The sequence below is a fragment of the Pongo pygmaeus genome, chromosome 13, assembly GCF_028885625.2.
Source record: "Pongo pygmaeus isolate AG05252 chromosome 13, NHGRI_mPonPyg2-v2.0_pri, whole genome shotgun sequence".
Lineage (NCBI taxonomy): Eukaryota > Metazoa > Chordata > Mammalia > Primates > Hominidae > Pongo > Pongo pygmaeus.
The window spans coordinates 97355134-97379734 of record NC_072386.2 but is presented as its reverse complement, the minus strand read 5'-3'; the positions used below and the strand labels follow the sequence as shown (position 1 = coordinate 97379734).

Below are 24601 nucleotides of genomic sequence, written 5' to 3'. Positions count from 1 at the left end.
TATCATTCTGAGGGACAGAAGGGTTTATACCCTGTCTCAACCTTCAGCTTCCCACCTATACAGAAGGTCTCATCATGCAGGCAACAATGACAATATTTAAAACGCTCTTTGTCAAGGAAGATCTTTTTATCTTGGCAGAGTAATTGTGTCAGAGAATTAATGTTAGAGCATTCCCTAAGGTTTCATCTTCAGATTGTCTTTTGACCTCCCTCTTAAATGGAAATGAAATAAACTCATCCTGTGTAATTTGGTTAGTGGAATTAAAATGTATTTGAGGACCCAGTACAATTAACAGAACTGAAAACTGTGATGCCTCCAAGATATCATTGGTCCATGAAAAGAATAAATATTTAATAAGTACTTACCTAACTGTCCATATTGGAAAATTAGGGCACAGAAAAAATAGCATATCTGCAAGTACTAATACAGCACCAGGAAGAGTAACAAGAGTATGTTTGGGGCCAATGAAAATCAATCTTTAAAGGAAGTGAAAGTCATGGACTAGTAGAGAGAAGCAGACAGGAAAGAAATCCACCTAACCTCCCAGCAGAGCTTACTGAAAGTGAGTAGAAGTACAAAGGAAGACATTAAATGCTTAGGGTAGTAAGTAGAGCAATGGTAGGAATGTCAGTATTTGCTAGTGAAGCCACTGTGCAATGGAGAAAGTATGACTAAATGGTGAACTTTGGATGCAATGCTGAAGACTTTGATATGACAGACAATAAGTACATGTGGTTCCTTGATGAGAAATGTCTTGATAAAAATAGTGTTTGTCAAATATTATTCTAGAGTTTAGAGCAGAAAAACCAATTGAAATTTATTAAAAAATCAGTACAAAAGGAAATTGCCAAGCTCCTTGAAACATTTTTCTATTAATTCATAATATCACAGACTTCTCTTTCGGGAGGACTATATCAAGTTCTATATTATAAATGGAGGGGTATCACAACCAAGTGTTCTTTGTGTTTTCTCAGGGTTGCTAACTAAGGCACCAGCCAAAAACAAAACAAAACAAAACAAAAAAACACACACACAAACAAACAAGCAAAACAAAACTATGTTACCATCATTCACCTTATTTATTTTGCACCTGGTCTGATTTTTGTTTTTGTCCTAAATGCATGATAGTAACTATTTTCTAAAGCAGGCAATTCCATAGCATAACTGCATAGATAGATGAAACAAAATAACTTATTAGTCCCTGGGAGAAACTAGAGGGAGGAAAAAGATGGAATGTCACCACTGGCTTGACCTCTTACAAAACACATAGTTGAATTTTAAGTTACATATCCATTGCCCATGTCCTGTGTAGCTTCTCAGACCTAAAACAAATCTCATAGCTAAACTACGCTGTCCTAGTTTCTTTGTTATTTTACAGCTGTGCCTATATGTGTATTTTTCTGTACTGAAAGCAGAGACTTGGAAACAGCCGGATAAAAGCCAGTCCTGTGTTGTATATGGCAGGAGAAGGAACACAGTAAACAAACACAGCAGAGCATTTCCCTTTGTTGACAACCTTATTGTTTCCCCTTAATGCATTGTTTAGAATAGCAATTACGTGTCATTGCCCATTATCTTATACACAAAACCAATACCATAGAGCCGTTGCTTTTCTTTCCAACAACTGATCATCATGAATATATAGAGGATTCCTGTGCTGGTGAAACATGTCAAGACTGACAGCTCAGAGCCCAAGAGCAGGGCTGAAGCACAGAACAGGTGTGTGGCCAGGCAGCTGGAATGAAATCTCCCCTCTACCTTCTCATTTTTGCTTTCTCCACTTTCCTCCCTCCTCTGGGCTGGGAGGGAGAGCAGCTTAGAAAGAACCTCCCTTTTCAGGCTGTTTCCCTCTGCCAGAGAAGACTGGCTCACTCTCAAGACGGCAAGCATTTGACCACTGCAAATAACAGGAGCATGTCAACTTGTTTTATTCACAACCCTCACTAGGAAATCAGAAAGCCAAAGACACACTGGTGATTTCCCTGGTTTTATGGATCTTGACTCCCCCCAGGCCTGCAACACATTTTTGGTTGGTGTGTTCACATTGTCCTGGCATCTGCAGTGTGGGAAACCTTAACTGTGAGCCAACAGCCCCACAGCTTCTCTCTATTAAAATGTGCAACTGGATTTCACATGTGTGTTTCAAACACCATTCAAGGCATAATTTACAGGCTACTATCTAGCCCCACAGCTGTTTTTCCATCCTGTAGACTTAGCTGTTTCTAGGAATCCACCATCCGGCTCCTTAGCAAAGTCTTCCCACTTTGGGCCTGCTCAGCCATTCTTGGCCATGCAAAACTATACAAAATCTACAGTAAGGATTCAAGAAAATACTTACTGAATGAACAACTATTAACTACTCTTTCCACAGAATTATAAATTCATGTGAATAGCCTTCTTTTTGTTTACCTGATCTAATCAGCTTTTATGTCATCAAATTAAACTAATCACTGCTGATCCATTGATATAGGTCATTTACATACATTAAAAACAGTACAGGCCCAATGACTTTTGTGTAGGGCTCACTAAATAGTTACCATACAGAGCTTTCAGTTACTATGTTCTTTCATAAGGAGAAAAGTAAGAATCCCTTTTATATATTGCAAATTATTTCCCTGTGGCTAAACAAAAACAGACTATCTATGTTATAGAGAGAGCTACTCAATATCACTTTGTCATATTTCTGTGACACACACTCCTCCCTATAGTCCATCCTCCAAGAATCTGAAATCACTCCACAAATAGATTACGCCTGAGGCTTAGGGTTATGGTTAGCTCAAATGTAAGCGCTAATAGTATCATCTAAACAGTTGATTTTAAGTTGTCGGAGGGCCAGAAAAATACTATACTCATTTCTGATTCTTCCGTGCATAGTACAGCCCTCAGGAGAGAGTACAGGCTCAAGAATATAACTGAACTCAACTCTTCTTAGTCTGCGCAGAGGATGATGATACATGCAGTGGGTGGGTTTAAAGGATTCCCTTGACCTCTGACTGAGACCCACCTTTCAAGGAAGAAAGACAAAGAAAAAAGAAGGTATGACATTGAGAAAAATGTCCCAGCAAAAGCCTTTGCTAGCAATGGCACTGAGATGAATCTGTTTCATCCAAACAGCTCCACAAATGTAGCTTCCATGTCAGACGAAAACAATTAATTAAAAATCACATTAATACAGATCTTACAATTTGGGTCAAGTTAGATTTTGCCCTTCTGGTTGCAATATACCGACCTTTCCTGGTGAATAGAAGATTTCAGGTGAAAAGGGGACATTTTCTTTACCCTTCCACAGGTACTCTCACCCAGCCCTAGATGTGTGACTCTAAATTTTCCCAGAAGAAAAAAAAACACCACAGGCTTCCTTCCCCATTTTAAACTACTATACAGTAGCTAAGGAGATTGTGTGGTCACTTCATTACAAGTCGTAGCCATCATAACAAGCCTTCTTTGTTAAACAGAAGTCCTTTAAGGCCGGGACACCAGTAAGGAGCTATAGTGTTGAACGCTATAAATGATTTGCGAAGGAAAGACCACTAAGCTTCAAAAACTTTTTAAAAAGCAGCTTTTCATCTTAGGACTTACCATTTCATTTCTTCCTATAGGTGTCTGCTCACAGACCTCATGAATAAAGATTACTCATTTACTCTTTTGATAATCTGAGAATTAGACCATGTTGACAAGTTGGGCTGTCAGATCATCAGGTTATCTGAAGAGTCTCTTGTTTCAGACACATACATTAAAAAGAACCAAAATTCGTATTTGTTATAAATGGTCCCAAAGGCCAGAATTGCAACCAAAGGATGAAAAGTACAGAAATAAAACGGCCTTTTATTAAATTCCTACTATGTGTCAGAGGCTGTATTAGGTATTTTACAGGTGAGTACCTTTTCTCATTAATCTCTGAAGTTAATCAGTTGAGGCAGATATCACTATCCAATTTTACATTTGGGTACAAGAAGCTAAGATTGCCCAGGGAAACGTGACCACCATTGAGAGAAGTGAGATTCAAACCCAGACTTTTGCTCTGCTTTCTTTCCAGTCCACTAAGCTCCTCTCAAGAATGTAACAGTAGATCTTCGGAGACAGTCATTCCTTGACCTGGGAAGTACTCAAGCTGATGGTTAGCTAACTGGCTCCTGCAGAAGGGATTCAAGAATTAGAAGGGGTTGGAAGAGAGCAGGTCTACCTCGAAGAATCTGCAGACTTCCTCTACTTCTCTTCTAAGTAGCTGATTCTGCAATCATTTGAGGTGAGATGAGAAATCAAACAGGTCTGCTTCCGGTCTTATAAAAACAATAAACTATCCCTTTGCTTACTATGCCATATCTGCAGTCTCCAAGGTCTGGACTCTCTTTCTCTCCCCTACAGCTTGGGTCACACTGCTAGCGAGGAGACCCTCTCCCTGGCTTCCTGTATTTCTTCTGAAACTCCAAAACTAAACAGTAAAACTCTCCTCCCAACTCATGCCTCCTTAGCATCCTTTAGCTGTAAGAAATCCCTATGACACCCCTAAGGTATCACGTGACTCAGTCAGACACACTTCCCCACTCATTCACCCTTTGCACTCCTACTCTGAATTGTGTGTCCTTAATGTACATACCTGTCACCCCAAACACTTCACAGCACATCTTTTTTAGAACAAGACAGGATATAAATAAAAACCAACAAATTGGCCTGGTACTCTATTCACTTTCTTGCTTGAAACCACAGGGAATGATCCAAAACTAATCCATCCCACTCAACAGGCTCTTTCCACTAGCAATACTCCCATGAGCGCTGAATTCCATTTTCATCATGGCGTCACACAGATGCTCAACAAGTTCATTTCCCCTTCCCATTCCAACCTCCACACCATTTCAACCTTTTCACATTTCTTCCTTTACTTGAACCATCATGTTTTCACATAAGATTTTCCTCTAAAAAAAATGATTGGCAATGAATCCCAGCCCACCTCAACCCTGAGTCGTTAATTCCAGCTTGGAAGCCCATTTTTACCATTGGAGTCTTCCACTTCTTCGGCCGGGGTAGCTTTTTGGGAGGAGTGGTGGGAGTGTGAGGAGAGGAGACTGACGATCCGTGGCCTGGGGAGGGTCAGGGCTTTTCCGTGGACCTTGAGGGAGTGTTCCTTCAGCTGGCTGATTGTCATGGTGGAGAATGAGCACCAAGAACACTTGTAGGCATGCTCACCTGGAAGAGGATGGTGACAAGAAAGAGAACAGGAAAAAGAGGGGAGAAGGGTATAAGGCCAGGGTGGAAACAAGATAACTCAGTTAACTCATGCTAGAGAAGCGCTTCTCAAGCTTCATGTTCTATGAACGAACCTCACAGACCAACAACCTGCCACAACCACAGTGCTCCTTTGGAGTTGAAACTCTTCCATGAGCTCCAGAATCTAGTGAACTGTCCTTTTTCATTTTGGGCTCTGCTTACAGGAGTGAAGCTATGAATTAATTCCCCAATAGGAAGTGAAACCCAACTGCCCATGATACCCCCTTTAGAAAAATTTCCAATCCCTTTCCCTCCCTCTCTACAATAGAAATGACCATGTCAGGTTTCATTCAAGGTGGCCTTTTTGTCAGTCCCAGAAAATAACATGCTTAATTATTATTCCAAAGATCTATTAGTGGCTTTTTAATCACAAAGTCATTCAGTGCAAGCTCTGTTGTGCTATTCTATTCTGTACTTCCTTGCTAACTATACACGTTCTCATCCCACATATATATATTTTTGGACCAGTTCATAAACCTCAGCATAGAACTCCATTTCCTTATCTAGTCAATAGCACAGAAATGGGTAAAAATAAGTCATTTCTCTAAGGAAGAGAGCTGTATATGTAAACATGGGGGTTTAGGGGGTACAGTGTGTGTGTATGTGTGTGTGTTTATCTCCAATATTCTTCAATGAAGACTGCCTCTCAGTAAAAATAAGCACTACTTTTAAAATTAATTTTATACCACTGAAATACAACACAGATCACCATGACCAAATTAAGTTAGAGTGTGATTTACCTTTGCCATATATTACCTGTTAAATTAATTACATTTTAAGAACTAAGAGTGTGAAGTGGGCATGCTTAAATTGTTGGACATATGTACACTGGTAAGATCAATTCAGAAAGCCATTTTGCTTTTAAGAACAATAGACTTAGAAATGCTCATGTTTCCAACCCAGTAACTCCATTTCAAAGAGTAATAAGAAGATATCCTTTAATAAATATAAAGCTTTACTTAGAAATATACACCATTTACGCTTGAAAAAGGTATGAAATAACCTAAATTTACAACCATAAGGAAACGATTAAGTAAATCTGGGCATATCCTATTGATGATTTATTTTATTCAATTAAAATAAATTCTTGGAGTTTATAATAACATAAAAATAAAAGTAAATACAAAGGCTAAATATATATATTCAATTGCATTAGAATTACAACTGTTAAAAATAATTACAGAGAAAATGACTGAAAGGAAATATATGAAATGTTAACAACAGCAGTGTTTAGATAACAAGATTATGATTGACTGTATTTCTTCTTTCATTTCCAAACTTTCTCTAATGAACATGTATTTTTAAAATTAATTTTTAAGGTGACATTTAAAAGTCAGAGAAGAAAAAAGAGAAAACAGAATCACAAAGTTTTGTGGACCAGTGAAAATGAACAGAGGTGTGGTCTAAGGATTAAAAGTAAGAAAAACAGGTATTGGAAGATCATTCTTTGCCCCTACATTTCCGAGATTATTATTTTCCTGCCACCATGAAAATTACTAAATGAGTTCACATGTGAAGTGAGTATAGCATCCAAGTTCTGTAATTAAGCCTTCCTCTCACCACTGATGACCCTCAGAGTTTGCATTTCCAAAGAAGTCTTGAAGAAACCCACAGAAAAACTTGAATTGCCCAGCATTACAAAGCACAAGGAAGGACAGAAGTTCAAAAAAGTCAGAGGACCCAACCAGGAACACCAGTCAGTTGTATCTCTTTAGGAGTTAGATGACAATGCTGGGTATGATGTTTACTAATATATATATAACACAATATATAGAATACTACTGCCCTCTTTATTCTATTTTTTTCATTTTTTTTTAAATGCAAGCTTGGTTGTGTGAATCTTGCTGGTGGCTGTGAGTTGCACGACCTGAGAGAGAATTCAAATCCAGATGTTTGGGTTAGCACACATTACCTTTTCTTCTTTAAAATAAAATAAAATAATCTATCTAGAAAAGACAAGATGAGTCAATAGTCTTTTAGAAAAGGTACTGGCTTTTTCCAAGCCAAGCCCCATTCAGTCACTCAAAGCAATGTCATGGAGGCCAAAGTTCCAAGGTATGTCAAGAACTGAATTACATTGCTCCCAATCTCTCTTACTGGATGCTCTCTTCTTGCCAGCCAGTGAGTACAGGGAGGCCAGTTTGCTGGGTCAGCTCCAAGAGCGGACACTTCAGCTTAATACGCTGGCATCAGTGTGCAGACTCTGATGCTCTCTTCAAGTCTTTCCCATAGGCCGAATCATCTCTTCCCAGCTCTCGCTGGTGAAAGTGCTTTTGACAAGGCTAAGGCCTATGGGCAAAACTCACCAGGACAGTGTCCCAGCTGGATAATTTACAATATACACAAGTTAGAAAACAGCGATTTTAATCCTGAAGCCACTCACTTCAAGGACTTTAGTAGAAATTTCCCAGAGACAGAAAAATACAAAAAGATAGAGAAAAGCCTCTATAGGTAACTTCCCTGTCCCATTCCTTACTCCTAGTGGAGTTTGGGGCAACTGGGAGCCCTGGGTAATCTTACTGCATTAAGTCAGTTCAATAAAATCCAACACTCAGAAGACAGTGAAGAGACATGGTCCTGTTTACACAGAGTATGAGGAGCTGGCAAAAATGAAGGACCCAGGTTCTGAGCGGTTCTTACAACACTGTTCAAAGTGTGACCAAGGGTTATGCAAGGCACAAGAGATGTGACACAATGCCTCGCCTTTAGGACGATTGCAGGACTAAAGAAGATGATGCATATAACACGCCTAGTGCACAGCCTGGTGGGTAAGGGATGTTTATGACACATCAGACGTCAACAACAGGGGTCTTTGGATAAGATTATAGATGACTGACTCTATTTCTTCTTTCATTTCCAATTTTTTCTAATGAGTAATGAGATGGAACAACAATATGATAGAGACCAGTACAGCTCCTGGACACTCACAACGCAAAGTCATTTTCTATCTTATGTACGGAAACATATCTAAGAGTATCTCTTGAAAAATCTCACACATTTTGAGTTCCCTTTGCCCTTTCTAACTTCCTTAAGTTGGTAACTTTATTTTAGCTGGAAAGCCTTTTTAGTAGATATAACAATTCTTGGCAATTGAATTAGAAAGTATAGGCAATTTAGAAATTTCTGTAAAAATCACCAACAGTCTAATTCTAACTTGTTAGTAGCACGAACGAACTAACCATAACATGGGTGACATAGGTTTTGTATTATTTTGGATTTAGGTGATTTTGTTTAACTTACTTTTTTCTTTATTTTTTCTTTACTAGGTGAAAACAAAACTGAATATACATCCATCCCAAGAATAACATTCTCAAGTGTAAGGTAGGACAGTATTTCACTCAATAAAGACCATCAGGTTTCAAACCCAGAGAGTGCTAAAGAACTTGTGCATCATCAATGCACAACTCACCAGCATGAGCTTTGAGTATATGTGTTTTCAGCCGGCTGTTATAGGAGGACTTGAAGGAGCAGAGTTTGCATCGGAATGGTTTATGGTGTCCGTGGTGGGTTTGCATATGGCGATCCAAACTTGATGTAGAAGGAAAACAAAAAGAAAAATGACAAAATTAAAAACTGCATAGAGGATTTGCTCATTGCCTTTTTTCCAGGAATCCTACTTCTAGGTCGTCCGAAGTCCTTTTGTTTACTTTCCAATAATGGCATTTATCAATTTAATTAATTAATTTTCAAGAGTTGTACCTACTCTAAGAGGACAGGAAGCTAAAGGAAGAGATTAAGAGATTTTTTTTTTTGGATTTAGAGATATGGCAGTGGTAACAGGTCATGGTAAGAATCTTTATTGTCCCTTCTTAGAGCTCTGATCATTGGAAGAGTGTATCTAAAGAGAAGGTACAATATGGGTGAATTCAAGCTTCCTGCCAAGCCAGTGAGAGTGCCTATCAATTAGTCCTCTAACTTATTCAAATAACAGAACGGGAATTAGAGAAATTTAGCATTTGAAAAGAGCTGACTTTCTTTTTGAATTCTAATTCTACTTTCATTGTGAACACTAGAGTGAGGAAGAGAGGTTTCGAAGTGGCTGACCTTCTTGCAATGGGCTGTCTTGTTGCCAGGGTCTATATTAATATGGAGGCATAGTGCACGCATGTTTAAAGGAGTCACGTGGTCAAAAGGCTGCATATCCCTTCTAATACACACAGCCATGTTTGCTGTAAGTCTTCCAGAAGCAATTTACAAGGGAGTTATTTAATTACAACGAACCCCTAGTACTTCATAGTAATTATTAGCCTAAAAAAATAATAAATCTACCAAACAAGGTGTGGGAAGAAGTTCTAATTTGTATCAGTACTCCAGAGAACTAAATTCCATTCTAAATGCCTCATATGGGAACAGTACTGCTTACCATTTCAACATATAATGCTCTCCTGAGCTCCAAAGCAACATTTTCAATTGCCCCTGGACAGCTCCCTCTGGGTGTCCTTTAGTTATCTTTAACTCAACCAGTTCTAAACAAACCCATCAGAGAGTTTTCTACAAAACAAATTCTCTTCTTCATTTTCTTGTTTCTATAAATGGCACTAACCTTTCTCCCAGCTGAGTAAACTGAAAACCTAGGTGCCATTTGTATTTTACTTCATCCCTCATGCCATGCATTAAGTCAATTTTTCCAAGTCAGGCAAATCTATTCCTTCAATCATTCCCTAACTTCTTGAACTAGCTACTATTATTGCTTCTTAATTCCTTGTCCCCAGCCCCCATGTTTTTTTTTTTTTAATCTCAAGAGCACACACTGTAGAGTCAGACTACCTGGGATAAAATCTCAGCCATTATATATAGGCTGTGTGTCCTTGGGCAAATTACTTAATTTTTCTAGGCTTTACTTTTCTTATTCATAAGATGATAATAATGGGGCCATGCCTTACAGGAGTGTTTTGAGAATGAAATGAAGTAATACTTAAAGGCTCTTAGTACAGTACCTGGTATACAGAGAGATGCAATAAATGTTAGCAATTATATTTTACTAATTTGACTCTTCCTTTTACCAGCAATTTAAATTACGAAATACTATTTCCTGGCATTTAAAACTCCAAATATGGTCTCCTTTAAAGTATTTAGACCTTATCTTTCACTATTCCTTTACATGTAACTTAAGGATTAGTCAAACTGAACCCCCAGCTAGGGCCCCAGTCAGCTTCACGGTCTCCTCCCTCAGCGTTTCCTCTATATCTTATGTTCTTTCCAAACTATTCAAGTCCTATTTTCCTACCTTAAGACTTGACCCAAATGCTCCTTACGCCATAAAACCTTCCTGACTCTTCCAAAGTTGATGTAACATTTCCCTTCTTTGACACATCATAGTATTTTACTGGTATTTTCAAAGACGTGCTTTATTTTGCTGAGTCAGTGGGTATTTTTTTTTTTTTTTAATTTCATAAACCAACCCTTGACCCTAAATTCCCTTGGCCACAGACCATGGCCTGTGTCTTTATATTTCCCAAAAGTACAGTACCTAGGACAGGATATATTCATTTATTCACAATTATTTACTGAAGTTCCACTGTGCATCAGACAATGTGATAGATGCTGTTCAATAAATACTTCTTGAATTGAAGTATTTCAAGTTTTATGCCAATGTATGGATCTGATGACAAAGATTAGATATTAGGCTTTGTATAATAATAAAGTGTTTACAACCCATCCTAACCTCTGTGAAAACACCACCTCCTTCTTCTGTTCAACAACCACTAACTGGCCCTTCATCTTTTGTAAGAAGCAAGTAGTCCATCATTTATTTCATTAAAAAAATTGTTTTAAAAAGCATGTCAGTCTTAGTCACCTTTATCCAAGACTGTCCAAACGCATTATTGAATATTTATCTCTGTTTTATACGGCTGCAAGAGAAAGGCAACAAAAAGTTGTTCTTAAAACCACCCCTCTTTCCATGGTCCCAAAAAGCCTTACACACCTATTCCATATTTACACTTTCAAAGCTGTGATGAGTAATGGGAAGCTCCCTCTTCTCAATCTCCCTGTATGTCAAGCAACTCTTTGGCATCCATGAACTTCTTTACCTTTCAAGATCTTTTGAAAAATTGCAAGCAATGTTTCTTTGGTCACATGGGTTAATAGTTCTAATTTTACCTCTTTAGCGACTCAGTTTTCCAAATGGACTTTACTTCCTCAAACAATGACTAGATTTTGGCTGCATGTTTGACAGATGAATCAGGAGACTCATCTACTCTCCACAGCTGCCATTTTTCCTTTGGGTAAATCATAGCAATTCCTCCAATTCTCATTTTTAAAATGCCTGCATTTGCCAAATCTAACGCCATCTGATCAATCTCCTGTTCCCAGCCCCACTTTACAGAAAAGGTGACTGAGGCTCCAGGTAACACAGCAGCAGGTGTGAACCATGAGTGGGGCCTTCTTACTCATCCAAGCTTCTGCTTTAGCTTAGTGCCTTCCACTATGACATCATCTCCCAGTAACCACTAGTGACCCCCCAACAGCACTTACTTGTGCCTGAAAGCAGAAACAAAGGAGCAATACTGGCAGCTGTACTTGTCCTCGCGGGTAAACATGGCCAGGGCCAGGTGGCTCCTCTCATGAGAACGCAGCCCCTGCATGGACATCAGGACTCTGTCACATTGACTGCAATGGTATCCCCCCGGCCGGGTTTCATCCTCCAACATTCCATCAAGCAAGCAGTGTTCACCATCCACCCGGCCCACCAGGGCGCCACTGGCGTCTTTGGCTGCTTCCAATCCATCCAGGAACAAGTGGGCAGGGTCATCCGCCTCCTGCTAAGAGAACCACACACACACACATGCCCCACCAACAAAATAAATATCCATCATCATTGTCCCCAGCTTTCTTTTTCTCCCTTCATTCTCCCAAACTCAACAGCACTTCTTGTCAAAGCTTCCTCCCCTGCCTCTCCAGCTACCCCTAGAGGGAGAGCAAGCCCAACTGCCATTCTTCATGCAGTGGAGGTGATTTTAGGACAACATACCCGGACACAGGTTGCTACTGTTTGCGAAACGTGAACAAGGGCTTCTCCCACTCTGAAGACACTTCACTCACTTCTTCCCCATCTTAAAAGAAAATTCAAACTGCAATCCCATCTAAGATGACATAAAGTTGGGCTAGGGTTGTGGCTCACAGAAAAGAGAGGAAGGAAGGAAGGAAGAGAAAGAAAAGCAAAGTAGTATGGTCATTGAGGAGCCTTGGGCCATTATCTGGAAAGGAAGCAAAGCAAAAGATCCTGCTGTCTGCCCCCTACCCTGTAGACGGTGACTTCACTCTATGACTGGAGACTGCTGCATAATCAATTCAAAAAATTAAGGGGCAGCCTAGTTTTAAGTCACCTGTTTTTCGAGATAGCTCCTTGGGTTACTGATTACACAGGAAAAGCCCTTCTGTCTCTCTCACGTGATCCCAGGAAACAAGCCTGGGACACACCGCAGTGGTGTCTGAAAGAAAGTGACTGCTGCTATCCCTGGGTTGCCACTGTTCTGCCAAAAGACAGCTTCAGTCTTCAGTGAAGAAAAGTAAAGACTTTATCTTCATGTTAAATTGGCAAAATAGGATGCAAGCTCAAGAAGGGCAGATGACAAAAATATGTTCGCGTGTACCCATGGAGAAAGGGCAGAACCCCAAAATGACTTCTGTTTTAATAAATAATAGGGCTTAGCAATATCCTGGAAGATGGGGATGGTGACTTGGTTACTGACATGGTGGCTGCTATTAGGATTATGATGTTCAAAACAGGTGGCCTAATAAAAGTCAGAGGGAAAAGGGAAGATACTTGTCAGCATCATATGGGAGAGGGGATGGAGGAGACAAACCAAGGCTTTCAGGGTCAATTGTGACTTGAATGCTTTTAGTTTTAATGTCTCTTGCAGTCCCCAGAGGACCCAGGATAAGAAGACAAAGAGATTCTCCTAGGCTCTCTGCATCCTCAGCCAGACGAGAACAGTAAGAAGTCAGGAAGAAAGAGGCGCAGAAGATGATGGGAACAGAACCCACTTGATTCCTCTCAAGAGCTCGGGCAACTTGGAAGAACGAAGAGCTAATGGCACTAAACGCAGAATAGAAGGACGACCCGAAGCCTCCTAGACCGAGAATCCTGGACCTTCTGTTGCCACCAAACTATCCGCGTGGAAGGAAACCAGATCGAAACTCGACCTTTCCCTGAACAGAAAGATGAGGAAGGTCCAACCTGCAAAGAAATCAAAACAAGCCAAACCAATCCAAGCATAATTCAGGAATGCCCACATTCTGAGATGCTCTTTCCTGAGCTGCTTTAGGCAATGGGGTTAATAAGTAACTCAAATCGCTCACACACGAGAATGCTCATCCAGACCTTCCAGTTCTCACCTTCACAGCAGCTGACACAGCTGGGACATTGCCATACTGGACGTGCTTTCGGAGGTGATTGCAGATGGCTCGGAGCGTTGGGTGCACTTCCACACAGAATTTACATTTGTAGCCCACCACTTTCCTCTCCTTGATCTTTGGCACCTCTTCTAAGTGACCAAAAGGCTGGTAAAATACAGTGGTAGCCATCAGTACTCCGAGCCCTCCCTCAGTTGTCAGAATTTATTCTTGCAGTTTACTAACATATTTCATTTTAAAGCTGATTAGCAGGTTAAAAACCAAGGGAGATATAGGCGAGTATTTTTATATAACAAATTTGTCAGCATCATGGCACGCTGCCTACTATGCAAAGTCTTTGAAACCCAAATACATTACGGCTTGTGAGTAGAGAAGATTTCTGTGCAGAAGCTCATCGTCACTGCCACTAAGTCATCTGGTTTTCAAACCAGTTTCAACTAGGCAGGTGAAACGTTGCATAGTTGCGCCATTAATGAACTTGTTGATAAAATAAAGTCTACTCCTGGAGACGTTAGGTTCATGTAGCAAACACTGAAGACCAAGACATGGCTGAGAAGTGCTAATGGTACCAAGAGACAGCCCACGCTGCCTTAGGAAAGAGCGAGCGTTGTTGTAAAACTAGGCTTCAGATAAAGCTACTTGGCAGAAAGACATACATAGAAACCACCCCAAACCTCCCCTGGGGAGCCATGGGAGGAGTCAAAGGGAAGGAGGGAGGGGAACGGGACCAAGGAGAGGGGTGAGCACAGAATGGGAGATAATCAAGCTCGAAATGTTTAATTGACTTATTGAGCTCTCTGGCAAGCTAAGTCACTAGGAAGCCTGCAGCAGTTTGGCTGGCAACGAAGAAGTGCATGTGGGCACCAGTGATGAGAGGCCTCCTGGGGGAAGGGAAATCAAAACATATCCTTACCCTCTCTTGTTTGAAATCTGCAAAAGCACCATCTGCATATTTCTGCTTGCTCAAAAGCTGTTTCCTCCTCTCCTGACGTTTGGCACGCTTCTGGAATTCCTCATTGTGAATGTTCAAGTGTGAGGTCAGCTCGGCTGTGCTTTGCAGTTTGCTATCACAGTGCTTACACTGGTAGGTGGAGTTCTGCAAGCGGGGGCCGTTGCCCAGAATGATGAAGTCCCTCTTTAGGTCCCGACTGTGGTGGTCAGTGTAATGCATGCACAGCAGCTCTGCAGTGCTAAAGGACAGCTTGAAGCATTTGATGCAGCGGAACGGGAGCCACTCGATTTCCTGAGCTTCACCCTCCACCTCAGCTTTCTCAAAGCCGCCTCTCTCCTCTTCTTCCATCAGTGTGGGCTTCTCATGCTCATCTGCATAGACGGCCGTGAAGTAGCCCCCCAACTTGCTGGCGTGCTGCTTCTTTGGGAACACCCCTGGGTGGCGTTTCATGTAATGGGACACGATGCCCTTCTTGCTGAACGACTGGAAAGAGCACAAGGAGCACTTTTTCTTCTCCACTGCCCGCCGGAGTTCCTCGCTCAGTTGAGGGGAGTCGTCCTTGGGCGGGGATGGGATGATCACTTTGTTGGGCTTGTCACTGATGGTCCTGGAGGCTGCCAAGCAGTGAGTGTAATACGCATCAATGTCGTGGCGCTTCTGGTAGTGGGCTGCCAGACCTTTGCGGATGGGGTTGGTGTAGGCACACAGGGCACACTTGAAGAGGTTGTTCTTGCCTTCTGGCTGGGCTCGGACATTATTGTGCTTGATGCGGTAGTGCCTGGCAATCCCCTTCCTCGTGGAGCAGAAGTACTTGCAGAGCTGGCACCGGAACACAGTGTGGGAGACCAGGTGGGAGGTAGAGAAGTGAGAAGTGGACACGGGCTCCTCTCCCACCTCCTCCTCAGTGATGGAGATTTGGGAGGGGCTCACTTCAGTGGTCATCTCGGGCTCGAGGGGGACTGGCAGCTTCGGGGGTGACTGGGAAAAGACATCAAATTCAGGCTGATTGTGATACTTCTCGTAGTGGATTTTCAGTTTCTCCAAAGTGCCGTGTGTGTACGGACACAGTTTGCACCGGTAGGCGCCATACCCTTGCTTGAAGATCCTGCTCGTCTCCTCCACGTCATTCTGGGATATGTCAGCAGACTGCTCTACGTCGTGCACAAAGTCCTCAGCGGTCACCTTGATGGACGGGTGTCGCTTCTGGTAGTGGGTCAGTACGCCATGGATGCGGGTGTTGATGTATGGGCAATGCCTGCATTTGTAGACGGCACCTGGGTTGATGTCAATGTCCTGGGCAAAGTCAGCAGCCTTCACTTTCATGCCAGGGTGCTTCTTCCCATAATGAGTGAGAAGGCCGTGCAAGTTGTTATACTCAGATTGGCATACCGTGCACTGGTATGGGGTGGAGGATATGGCGGGGTTGGCTGAAGCTAGCTGCAGGCTTTTCTCAGGGGACAGTCTTGCATCCTCTGGACATTCAGCTTCCTGCTCCGGGAGAGGGGTGGGTATACTGTTTTCACAATTCACAGGGCCTGCCAACTCTTCGGATGAAAGAATGGGCTTCTCCACAGCATCTTTCTCCTTGATGATGTCCAGCAGCACTGACTCATCACCATTCATGGCCCAGGGGTGGAATGCTTGGTAGTGATTAGTGATGTCCCAGATGGAGACAGCTTCAAAAACACAGTCCCTGCATCTGTAGGTTTTGGCTTCGGCTGGCATTGTGAGAGAGGGAGGGGATGGGTCTGGCCCAGCCCACAGTTTAGTAGCCATGTAAGTGTAATCAACATAGTGTTCTGGATGCCTCCGTTGGTAGTGCAGGAGCAAACCGTTGGGCTCCGTATGGGAGTAGATGCACCACTCGCAGTGGTAGCCAGCTTCTATCAAGCCATCTAGAAATGCCCATCGCATGATGGACGTGACTGTGGCTTTCAGGGCGGGGTGGTCTTTCTTGATATGCTTCCTCAGTGCATAAAAGTAGGGGGAGGTATACGAGCACTGCCTACATTTGAGTGCTCGGAGTTTCGTTTTGTCCCGCTCCAGATTAGAGGGGGAGACAAGCACGCAGCTGGCAGGCTTCTTCTGATTTCGGTCGCAGAGGCTTCGAATGGTGGCCGTATGCTGCCGGATCACATCTGCGTTGGCCTTGAAGTCTCGGTGCTTCTTCTGATAATGAATGAGTACCCCTTTGACCGTCCGGTTCCCATAATCACAGTGCTGGCAAAAGAACATCTCATTCTCCACAGGAGGGCCATCTCTCTCAGAGCTGCTTCGGTTCAGCTGTTGTATGGGGGCGGGTGGCCGGGGGGAGCCTTGGGGCCCTTCGACCCCTCTCATCATTGCAGCTGTGGGAGGAGCCTGTCTGATATATTTGGCAGTAACCTTTATTTCTGGGTGTCTTTTCTGGTAGTGGACAAGCACTCCCACAACTGACCGATTGCTGTAGGAACAGTGTTTGCAGTAGTAAAGCTCAGTACTGAGGTCTGGTGGCGGGGGTTGTGGGGGGGGTGGGGAACCCATGTTGGACATTTTGGGAGACATTGGAGCACCCACCTCAAATGATAATTGAGAAAGGGCAGAGCCCCTGTCCACAGACACCATTCGCATAGTTTTCTGGATCCTAAAGTAGGAAGCCTTTTCTTCGGGGTGTTTCTTCTGATAATGAACCAAGACAGAATGCATGTTGGGGCTTGCAAACGAACAAACATCACAATCATAAACAACAACAGTGTTGACCAAAGGGTCCTTCTGATTTTCACATTCAGGAGTAAAGGTCTTAGAAGGAGTGTTTTTGTTGAACGTAGCTGGCAAACCACCACCACGAGCCACAGGTGTGGAAGTCGCCATGTTCTTGGGAGCCGAATTCAGAATCTCCCTCAGGGTCTGGGATTCCGTATTCAGCCCTTCCTGCTGCTCCACGACATAGCTTGAAAATATCATCGCGTTGTTGATCTTCACCGTGGGATGCATTCTTTGGTAATGTGGCATCAGGCTTCTAACATTCGGGCTCGTGTATGAACAAAACCGACACCGGTAGATCAGGTCCGAGTGATCAAAGTTGAGTACATTCATGGCTTCTGGGTGGTGTTCACCATAATGCTGCTGGAGATCTTCGAAGTTGGTGTAATCGATGTAGCATTCCAGGCACCTGTACACTGCACTGTGATCGTTGGGGTCCAAGATGTACCTAAAGCTGAATTTAATGTATGGGTGCATTCGTTGGTAGTGGGTGCTAACACTCCGGGCAGATTTGTTGTTAAAGTCACAGTGTTTACAATAGTAAAGCCTTCCAGAGTCACCAAAGTCTGTGTTTTCATTATTGTGCTCAGTCCCATAGATGGGAGTTTGGGTATTCAGCAGAGCACTATTGGAAACTTGGTGATCTTTCAAGTTTGTTGAGGAGCCGTAGTAATCCTCTTCATCTTCAGAAAGGGTGAGCTCAATCTCAGCCCCATTGGTGGCATTGTAATCGTGGGTGATGTTTCTGAAGTTGGGCTCTTTCTGGGGCTCACTGGTATCTCTTGCCCATATCTGTTGGGCAGAAAAGGAAGTGGGAACCTCTAGGATGGGTTCTGTCGGCTCTTCCTCCCTGTCCAACTCAACCTCTATCTCGACTTCGTTGTCTTCTTCTTCCTCTTCATCATCCTCAACATTGATCACTGCATCTTCCTGCTGTTTGGTTTGGTTAATTTTGCTCTGAAGGTTGCTTGCTATCTCGTCAATCCTGGTTCTCTTCTTCACGGGTGACAAATCTAGAGGAAAGTCATTGGCGAGCTTCCTAGAGGCCTTAGCTACAAAATTGTTCTTGGAGGACAACCCAAGAATTGAGGTCTGACTTTTCTTCACAGTGTTGCTGGAAGAGGGGTGGCTGTCTGTCTCATTTTCCAATGGCAGGCTTGAGGGCTGCCCCTCGAATTTTGGCAAGTTGTCACAGAATGAATGTTTATGCTGCTGATGGACTCTTAGCCCTTTCAGAGTTGTGGTGGAGTAATTACACATGGTGCATTTGTATGGGTGCAGAGGTGCGGCTTGTGTGGGTGGCTGTGGCTGCTGCGTTGGTGGTGGCTGTGTTTGTGGCTGGGGTGGCACCTGATGTGGTGGCTGCAGCTGTGGTGGCTGTGGCTGCTGCAGTGGCTGTGGCTGTGATGGTGGTGGTGGTGGTGGCGGTGGTGGTGGCTGCGGTGGCTGTTGCTGCTGCAAGGGATCCAACATGACTCCTGACTTTCTACCATTGATGCTTGAGCTCTCATAAGACACCACACCTTCATTCAGTGAGGAAGAAATGCTTTCACTCTGGGAATTCACAGCATCCCAGTCTGACGTTGTACCCGTGTGACACTGTTTGTGAGCCCCAAGTTTCAACGAGCTCTTGCAAGTAAACGGACATTCGTCACATTTGTAGACAGCTGTCTTTCCAGATAAGTGGATGTTTTCTATGTGACGAGAGATGCTACGTCGATGCATGGTGAGGAAAGGGCAAAAGGGGCACTGGAACCTATTCATGAATCTTCTAAATGGAATCCCCTTGGTCTCCAATAATTTGTTGCCATCTGAGCCCATCAGCTGCTCTGCAGACAGGCCTGATGTCTGGTGATCCATAGCACTTAAACCATTCTCACTGTCTATTTCATTTAACTCTTCATCAGAACTAGAGTCATTCAGCATGCTGTTAGTTTCCAGGTCAGCAGAAGAATTGGTCATGTCAGTCATTCCATAACGGGATCTCTCTGCCAAGTTAACTAGACCAGAATTGTGAGGTGACTTCGGCTTCATCTGAGGGTAAGACATGGGCGAAAACTTGGAAGCTGAAGAAGAATTGGGTCTCATGATGGAGTTGCCCATGGAGCCCCTGAAGTTGGAGACGGTAGTATTGGGTATCTCCCGGCTTGCAGCGTTCATGGTCAGATAGGTGGAGTTGGAAGTGGGGCTGGGGGCACTCTTGTTCGGCACATCAGGTAGATTAGTTCCTTCTTGTTGCTGTCTGAGACTGGAAAGGATCTTGACCATACTGCGGTGTTTCTTCATCATGTGGTCACACCAGCGTTCTCGGCGGGGGGTCTGGTAGCTGCACCACTCACAACAAAAGTTGCCTCGAGATTTGGTCAAAGGCTTGACCATAGACTCTAAGATGCTGCGCTCCACAACCTCTGCTGGCAGTTCCTTGCAGGGGTCCTGCAGGGATACGGGCGGAACCACAGGGTCTGGCATTGGAACAGGAGCAGGTGGGGGAGCAGTGGTCTCCTTCAAATGGTTTTTGTGATACATCTTCTGATGCTTAATTATTCTTGCCCTTCTTGGTGACTTGTATGTGCAAAACTGGCAAGAGAAGACCTTTCCAAATCCCTCGTGCATCATGATATTATAATTTAAGGATCCCGGGACAGGGGGTCCTGATGAACTCCCTTCAGCTTGAGCTCCATGGACCTTTCTAGTGTGTTCTATGAGGAGGTTTTTTGACCTGAAGTAGCGTACACAGAACTTGCATTGAAAAAACTTGTTTGTTGGTTTGGGATTAGCGGCAATATGCTGACCATAATATCCTGGACTGTGGCCATAGTAACCTCCGGTCCCCAATGCAGTTGCATTTTGACCTAAAGAAAAAGCATAAGGAAAGTGACAAAGCAAAAGATAATTAAAATATCCAATCATGCAAATCAGTACCATTCCAATTATTCTTCGTTACTAAACGTCACATGCAAAAGGCCTGAAGTCTCAAGATGAGGCCTTGAAGAGTATTCACAAAGCATCAATGAAGATACACGTACTGCACCTTCTCACGGATAAAGATGCAGTGTACAGCTTTAGGTATTCTCCTCATCTCCATAAATGAGCCACACAGCTATAAAAATACAAGTTTCATAAATTGTACTACTTTTTCTAGAACTTTCCAAGCAACTACCTTGTTCTCCAAATTAAAAGGTAGGATATATGAGGAAGCTTTTGAAAGGATAACAACCTAACATACTCAAGAAGAGATACATGATGCCCAAACCACAAAAATGGCTAGCAAAGCACAAGAAACTGCAAAAGCCACATATATTAAGAACCATGGCTACAGGCTAAAAGGAAACAAGAGCAATTAAAATACATCGGCCGTGCCAAGTTTAGTATAGATTTACCTGATAAATCTTCTGCAATGGCAAATTCATCCTTTATAGAAGAAAACTCCACCTCTGTCTGATTACTGGCATTCATGGACCCACATCGTGGCTCATTCACATTGTCCTCAGCAACATCAGTTGGCTGCAGAAATGCCGTGTGGACATCCTGAATGTGTGCCTTGAGATCTTCATAAGACGGGGCTCTGAAATCACAGCCATCACACTGAAGCACCTCCATGATCTGGGTCTACCCTCTCACATTAGGAACCTGTGGCAGAAGTCAGAACAAAACATCTTAAGGAATGCACTAACCACATACCTCGAGCTGATGGGGCTATATATCCATTAATGGGAAAAAATTCCAGTATCAGTAGATTTCTCTTATTGGACTTTGCCAGTTGGAACATTGGCTAAAGAGAGGCAATCAGACATAATGGAGATGATGTCCTTGACCTCATAACTTCAAAGAAGGAAAAATACCAGATAAACATTTTCTAGCATGATATGTCTTCCAATGCCATTTGTCAAGGAAACGCTTAATACTTCAAAAGTTTTAGAAGTTTCTGAGCTTCTCCACTGAATCCAAATTTCTTGGTAACTTAATGTTGGCTTTGGTTCTGCCTTGGACTCATTTTCTTTTTAAATTAGAACCATCTCAAAAGTAAAGAGGATGTCCACACAGAAGAAAGGGAAAATTTCAACCTTCATTAGCTGTTTATTTAGTATTATTACCTTGGTGTTTTATCACCAAATAGTGAAATAGTATTTAAATCTTGGGAGTGGAGGTAGAGCAATTTTATTGTAGCTTTTTTTATTTTAATAACTTTGCTGATATTGGGGTGCACCTCTCTTTCCTCCCTTCTCCAAATAGTTTAGTTGTGGGGTTTTTTTTTTTCCATGAGCTAAATGACTGTTTGCTCTTTTACTACCTACCAATTATAACCTAACAGCTTCTTCAATCTAATTAGGTCATAAAATATTCCTCATGAGATTTTCAAACAACCAACTTTGGATGACAATCCAGTTTCTGTTTAAAGTTGCACCTTGGCACCTCAATTTGCATGAAGACAACAGAAACTTGCATTTTTGAAGAAGGGCTTCTAACTCATGACTTTACCTTTTTCCACTTCTTTCCTTTACAAACATGAAGCACATACCTGGATGCAAAAAGCTGTGAACCTGCCGTGGAATAAATCAAAACTTGCCCAGCTACCTTCATTCTGCTATTTACTGTGTGACTGAAATATACAGAAAGCTACACACTAACTCAATGGAGAGTCCCACCATCAAGAAGTCAAAAATGTATTAGAAAGGTGGAGTCCTTCCTATCCTAATGTATATCCTAAGTTGAGATACCCTGTTATTATCTAATGAGTAAGTTACTTCAGTAAGATCATCACAAACTCTACTGAGTCATTGTAATCTAGAACCAGATGTCCACGAACTAACACTGTAGCCAATGTATTTTATGATGTAACACTCTATACTTTTACTGTAAAAGATAAATTATTTCTGCAGGAACAAAAAAGTCCAGTAATAATACATCAATGTAGTGAAAGGAGCCATCACACAAGGATTTTCTATCAAAGAATGCTCCTCCTGATCGCCTGCTAAAATAACTTCTGGCAAGTCCAGTTCTGGACAGACTGAGCTTGCAGAGTGAGCCGCAGATATTTACCTCCTCTTCTTTCACCCAGCAATTTATCCTTTTTCAATAAACATTGAACTGTGCACCAGACTCTTTTCAGCTAAGTCTCAATATTCCAGATACACAAGCTTTTATGTCTAAGCACCAACCCAAATTGTGTGGAAGAGGTTGCTATCAGCTCTGGATCAAATTACAGCAGTCACTGAGGCCCCACCCCATTTCTCCTTTCGCACAGTCCATTAGACCTGAAAACAAATTTTTCCATGGTGCAGACAACTCCTGCATTTAGAACACTTCACAGAAAAAAGCAGATCATCTAGTGTGCACTCCCCATCCCCCAAGCTTAGTCCTTTCATCTCAGCCAAACAAGCCACAGCTCTGCTGAATGTGTTTATCACACTTTCAAGAGATATGAGCTCCTGCGTCACTGAAGCTCTAAGACTCACTAAGCTGCCCTAGTCCTCTGAGCTTTAGGGGCAGCCATTTTAGCTCAGAGCTTCTCCTCCGTGCACAACATGGCTTCTCCTGGATTCTGCTAGGCTAACAATCAGAAATGAATGCTAGAAGAGCAGGCTGGGCTCCTCCTATGCTCTTCTCTTCCCAACAAAGAATTAACTGTTTTCATTTCTCTCCGAAAAGCAGCACCTTTCTCCTCCTCAAATGTCATTCACCAAGATCTCCAAAGGTTCTTTTATTCCATGATTGATATGCTGGTTTGTTAGTCCCAGCAGAGCCCTGGTCAGAGCAGGATGACCCTGGGCCAGATCTTGTTCTACATCAGGATTTAGGGGTACAGTGGGGGGACCTCCAGAATGCCTTGGCTTCTTGGAAGTCGTCCTTCCACACACAGAAGACATACCATCCGACTCTGCTTGCCAGATTCCAAAGTCTAATGACCTTTGTTAATCACCAGCCAGTCTGTCTGCATCAGCAGACCCTGCCAACAGACACACCCTTCAACACAAAGGCTGTAGCTATTCCTTTTAAAGGAGGTTCTCTGAAAGCTCCATTGTGTAGCAGAGAGGAAAACAAAATCTCTTCCCTTCAAAACTTCAAGCCTTTAGAAATAATGCAACAAAAGGCTTTCTGCTGTGTGTCTTTTGGAAAGTTTGAGCCTGATTTGCACAACATCAACAGAAGTTACGGTTCTGCAAAAGGAAAGCAGGGCACCTTCGGCATTAAGTCATCCACCTAGAGATGAAATTCATCTCTCTATGTAGTTCTCTAATATCTTGGTGTCTTCTGAAGCTATTATCAAGGATGTTAACTTCACTGGACACAAACATAAACTAACAATCTCATTGTTCTGCTACAAAGGAGATTAAAGGGTTATGAGATCAGAAAAAGAGCCACTGATTTGGAAAAAGAAGAGATGATGAAAGTGATTTCCTAATGGGTTCTAGCTTTAATGTTGTTGGAGCCTCTGCCTCAAACATAGCTCAGAGCCTTAGAAGAGGTTAATCTCCAGGCCGCTGAGAGAACCAGCATCAGGTAGAGCTGAATGGCCTTCAATTTCATGTCTGTACCAAGTACTGAAAGGAGGATGTAGCCTACTTTGAAAGCCATCTTGCCTTTGTGTACACATTTCTCCTGAAGACGCTGACAGAAGAAGAAAATAGAAGTTGCTGGCATGGCCCAATCAAAGAGATAGAAATTTGATATGTTTATGAGATGGTACATGGGCACATGTGTGAAAAGTGACAGCAAGTGGAGGGGAAGGGAGTAGGGAAGGACAGAGACAAAAACACACTGGACATGAAGATGACCCATTCATATGTTTTTGCAGCAGATGGTAATCCTCTAAGAAACCAAAACCGAGAAAAAAAAAAAAGGTGAGAAATAAGCTTTGCATATCTATTTCATCAATCCCGAAGAGCAGTAACCCTAAGAGGCTAACCTAGTCACTCATCTGCTATAAAATTATGATTTTAAGTTAAAAGCTTTGATCTGATATCTATTTACTTCATTTAATAATACTATGATTATGAAATTAGCGACATTTTTTCTCACCAAAATCAGCAAAATCAAAAGTAAAAGAGGAAGTTTCTGAACTAACTAAAAAGAGTCTATTTCAAAAGGTCACGAGATGAATCTACACATCAAACAAGCACCCCTGTCTTCTACCCCAGATATATGTCCAGGCCCTTCAAGGTCAAATAGACCTCAGATGCTTAGACTTTAAACACCACCCATCATGATCCCTGCAAGGTGAACACAGATTCATTCTAAAATAACTGGCACCTAAATGTGTCTGGTCCTCCTAACATGAAACCC

General features: G+C 42.5%; 1 protein-coding gene across 13 annotated transcripts in view; it reads right to left on the bottom strand.

The window, feature by feature from the left end:
* The window catches only part of ZNF462 (zinc finger protein 462), a 160166-nt gene that overhangs the window by 69684 nt on the left and 65881 nt on the right, over positions 1-24601 (bottom strand). For 9 of the 13 annotated variants that reach the window (XM_063649791.1, XM_063649790.1, XM_063649785.1 and 6 more), the window contains 6 exons: positions 20698-20947; positions 14537-20169; positions 13606-13770; positions 11743-12029; positions 8675-8793; positions 4993-5184 (listed from right to left, as the gene is read on the bottom strand). In XM_063649791.1, coding sequence (XP_063505861.1) covers positions 4993-5184; positions 8675-8793; positions 11743-12029; positions 13606-13770; positions 14537-20169; positions 20698-20917 — 6616 coding nt within the window. In that variant the 5' untranslated portion in view covers positions 20918-20947. The remainder of the gene's footprint in view (positions 1-4992; positions 5185-8674; positions 8794-11742; positions 12030-13605; positions 13771-14536; positions 20170-20697; positions 20948-24601) is intronic. The other 4 variants (XM_063649792.1, XM_054501244.2, XM_063649793.1 and 1 more) reach the window with 2 other exon arrangements.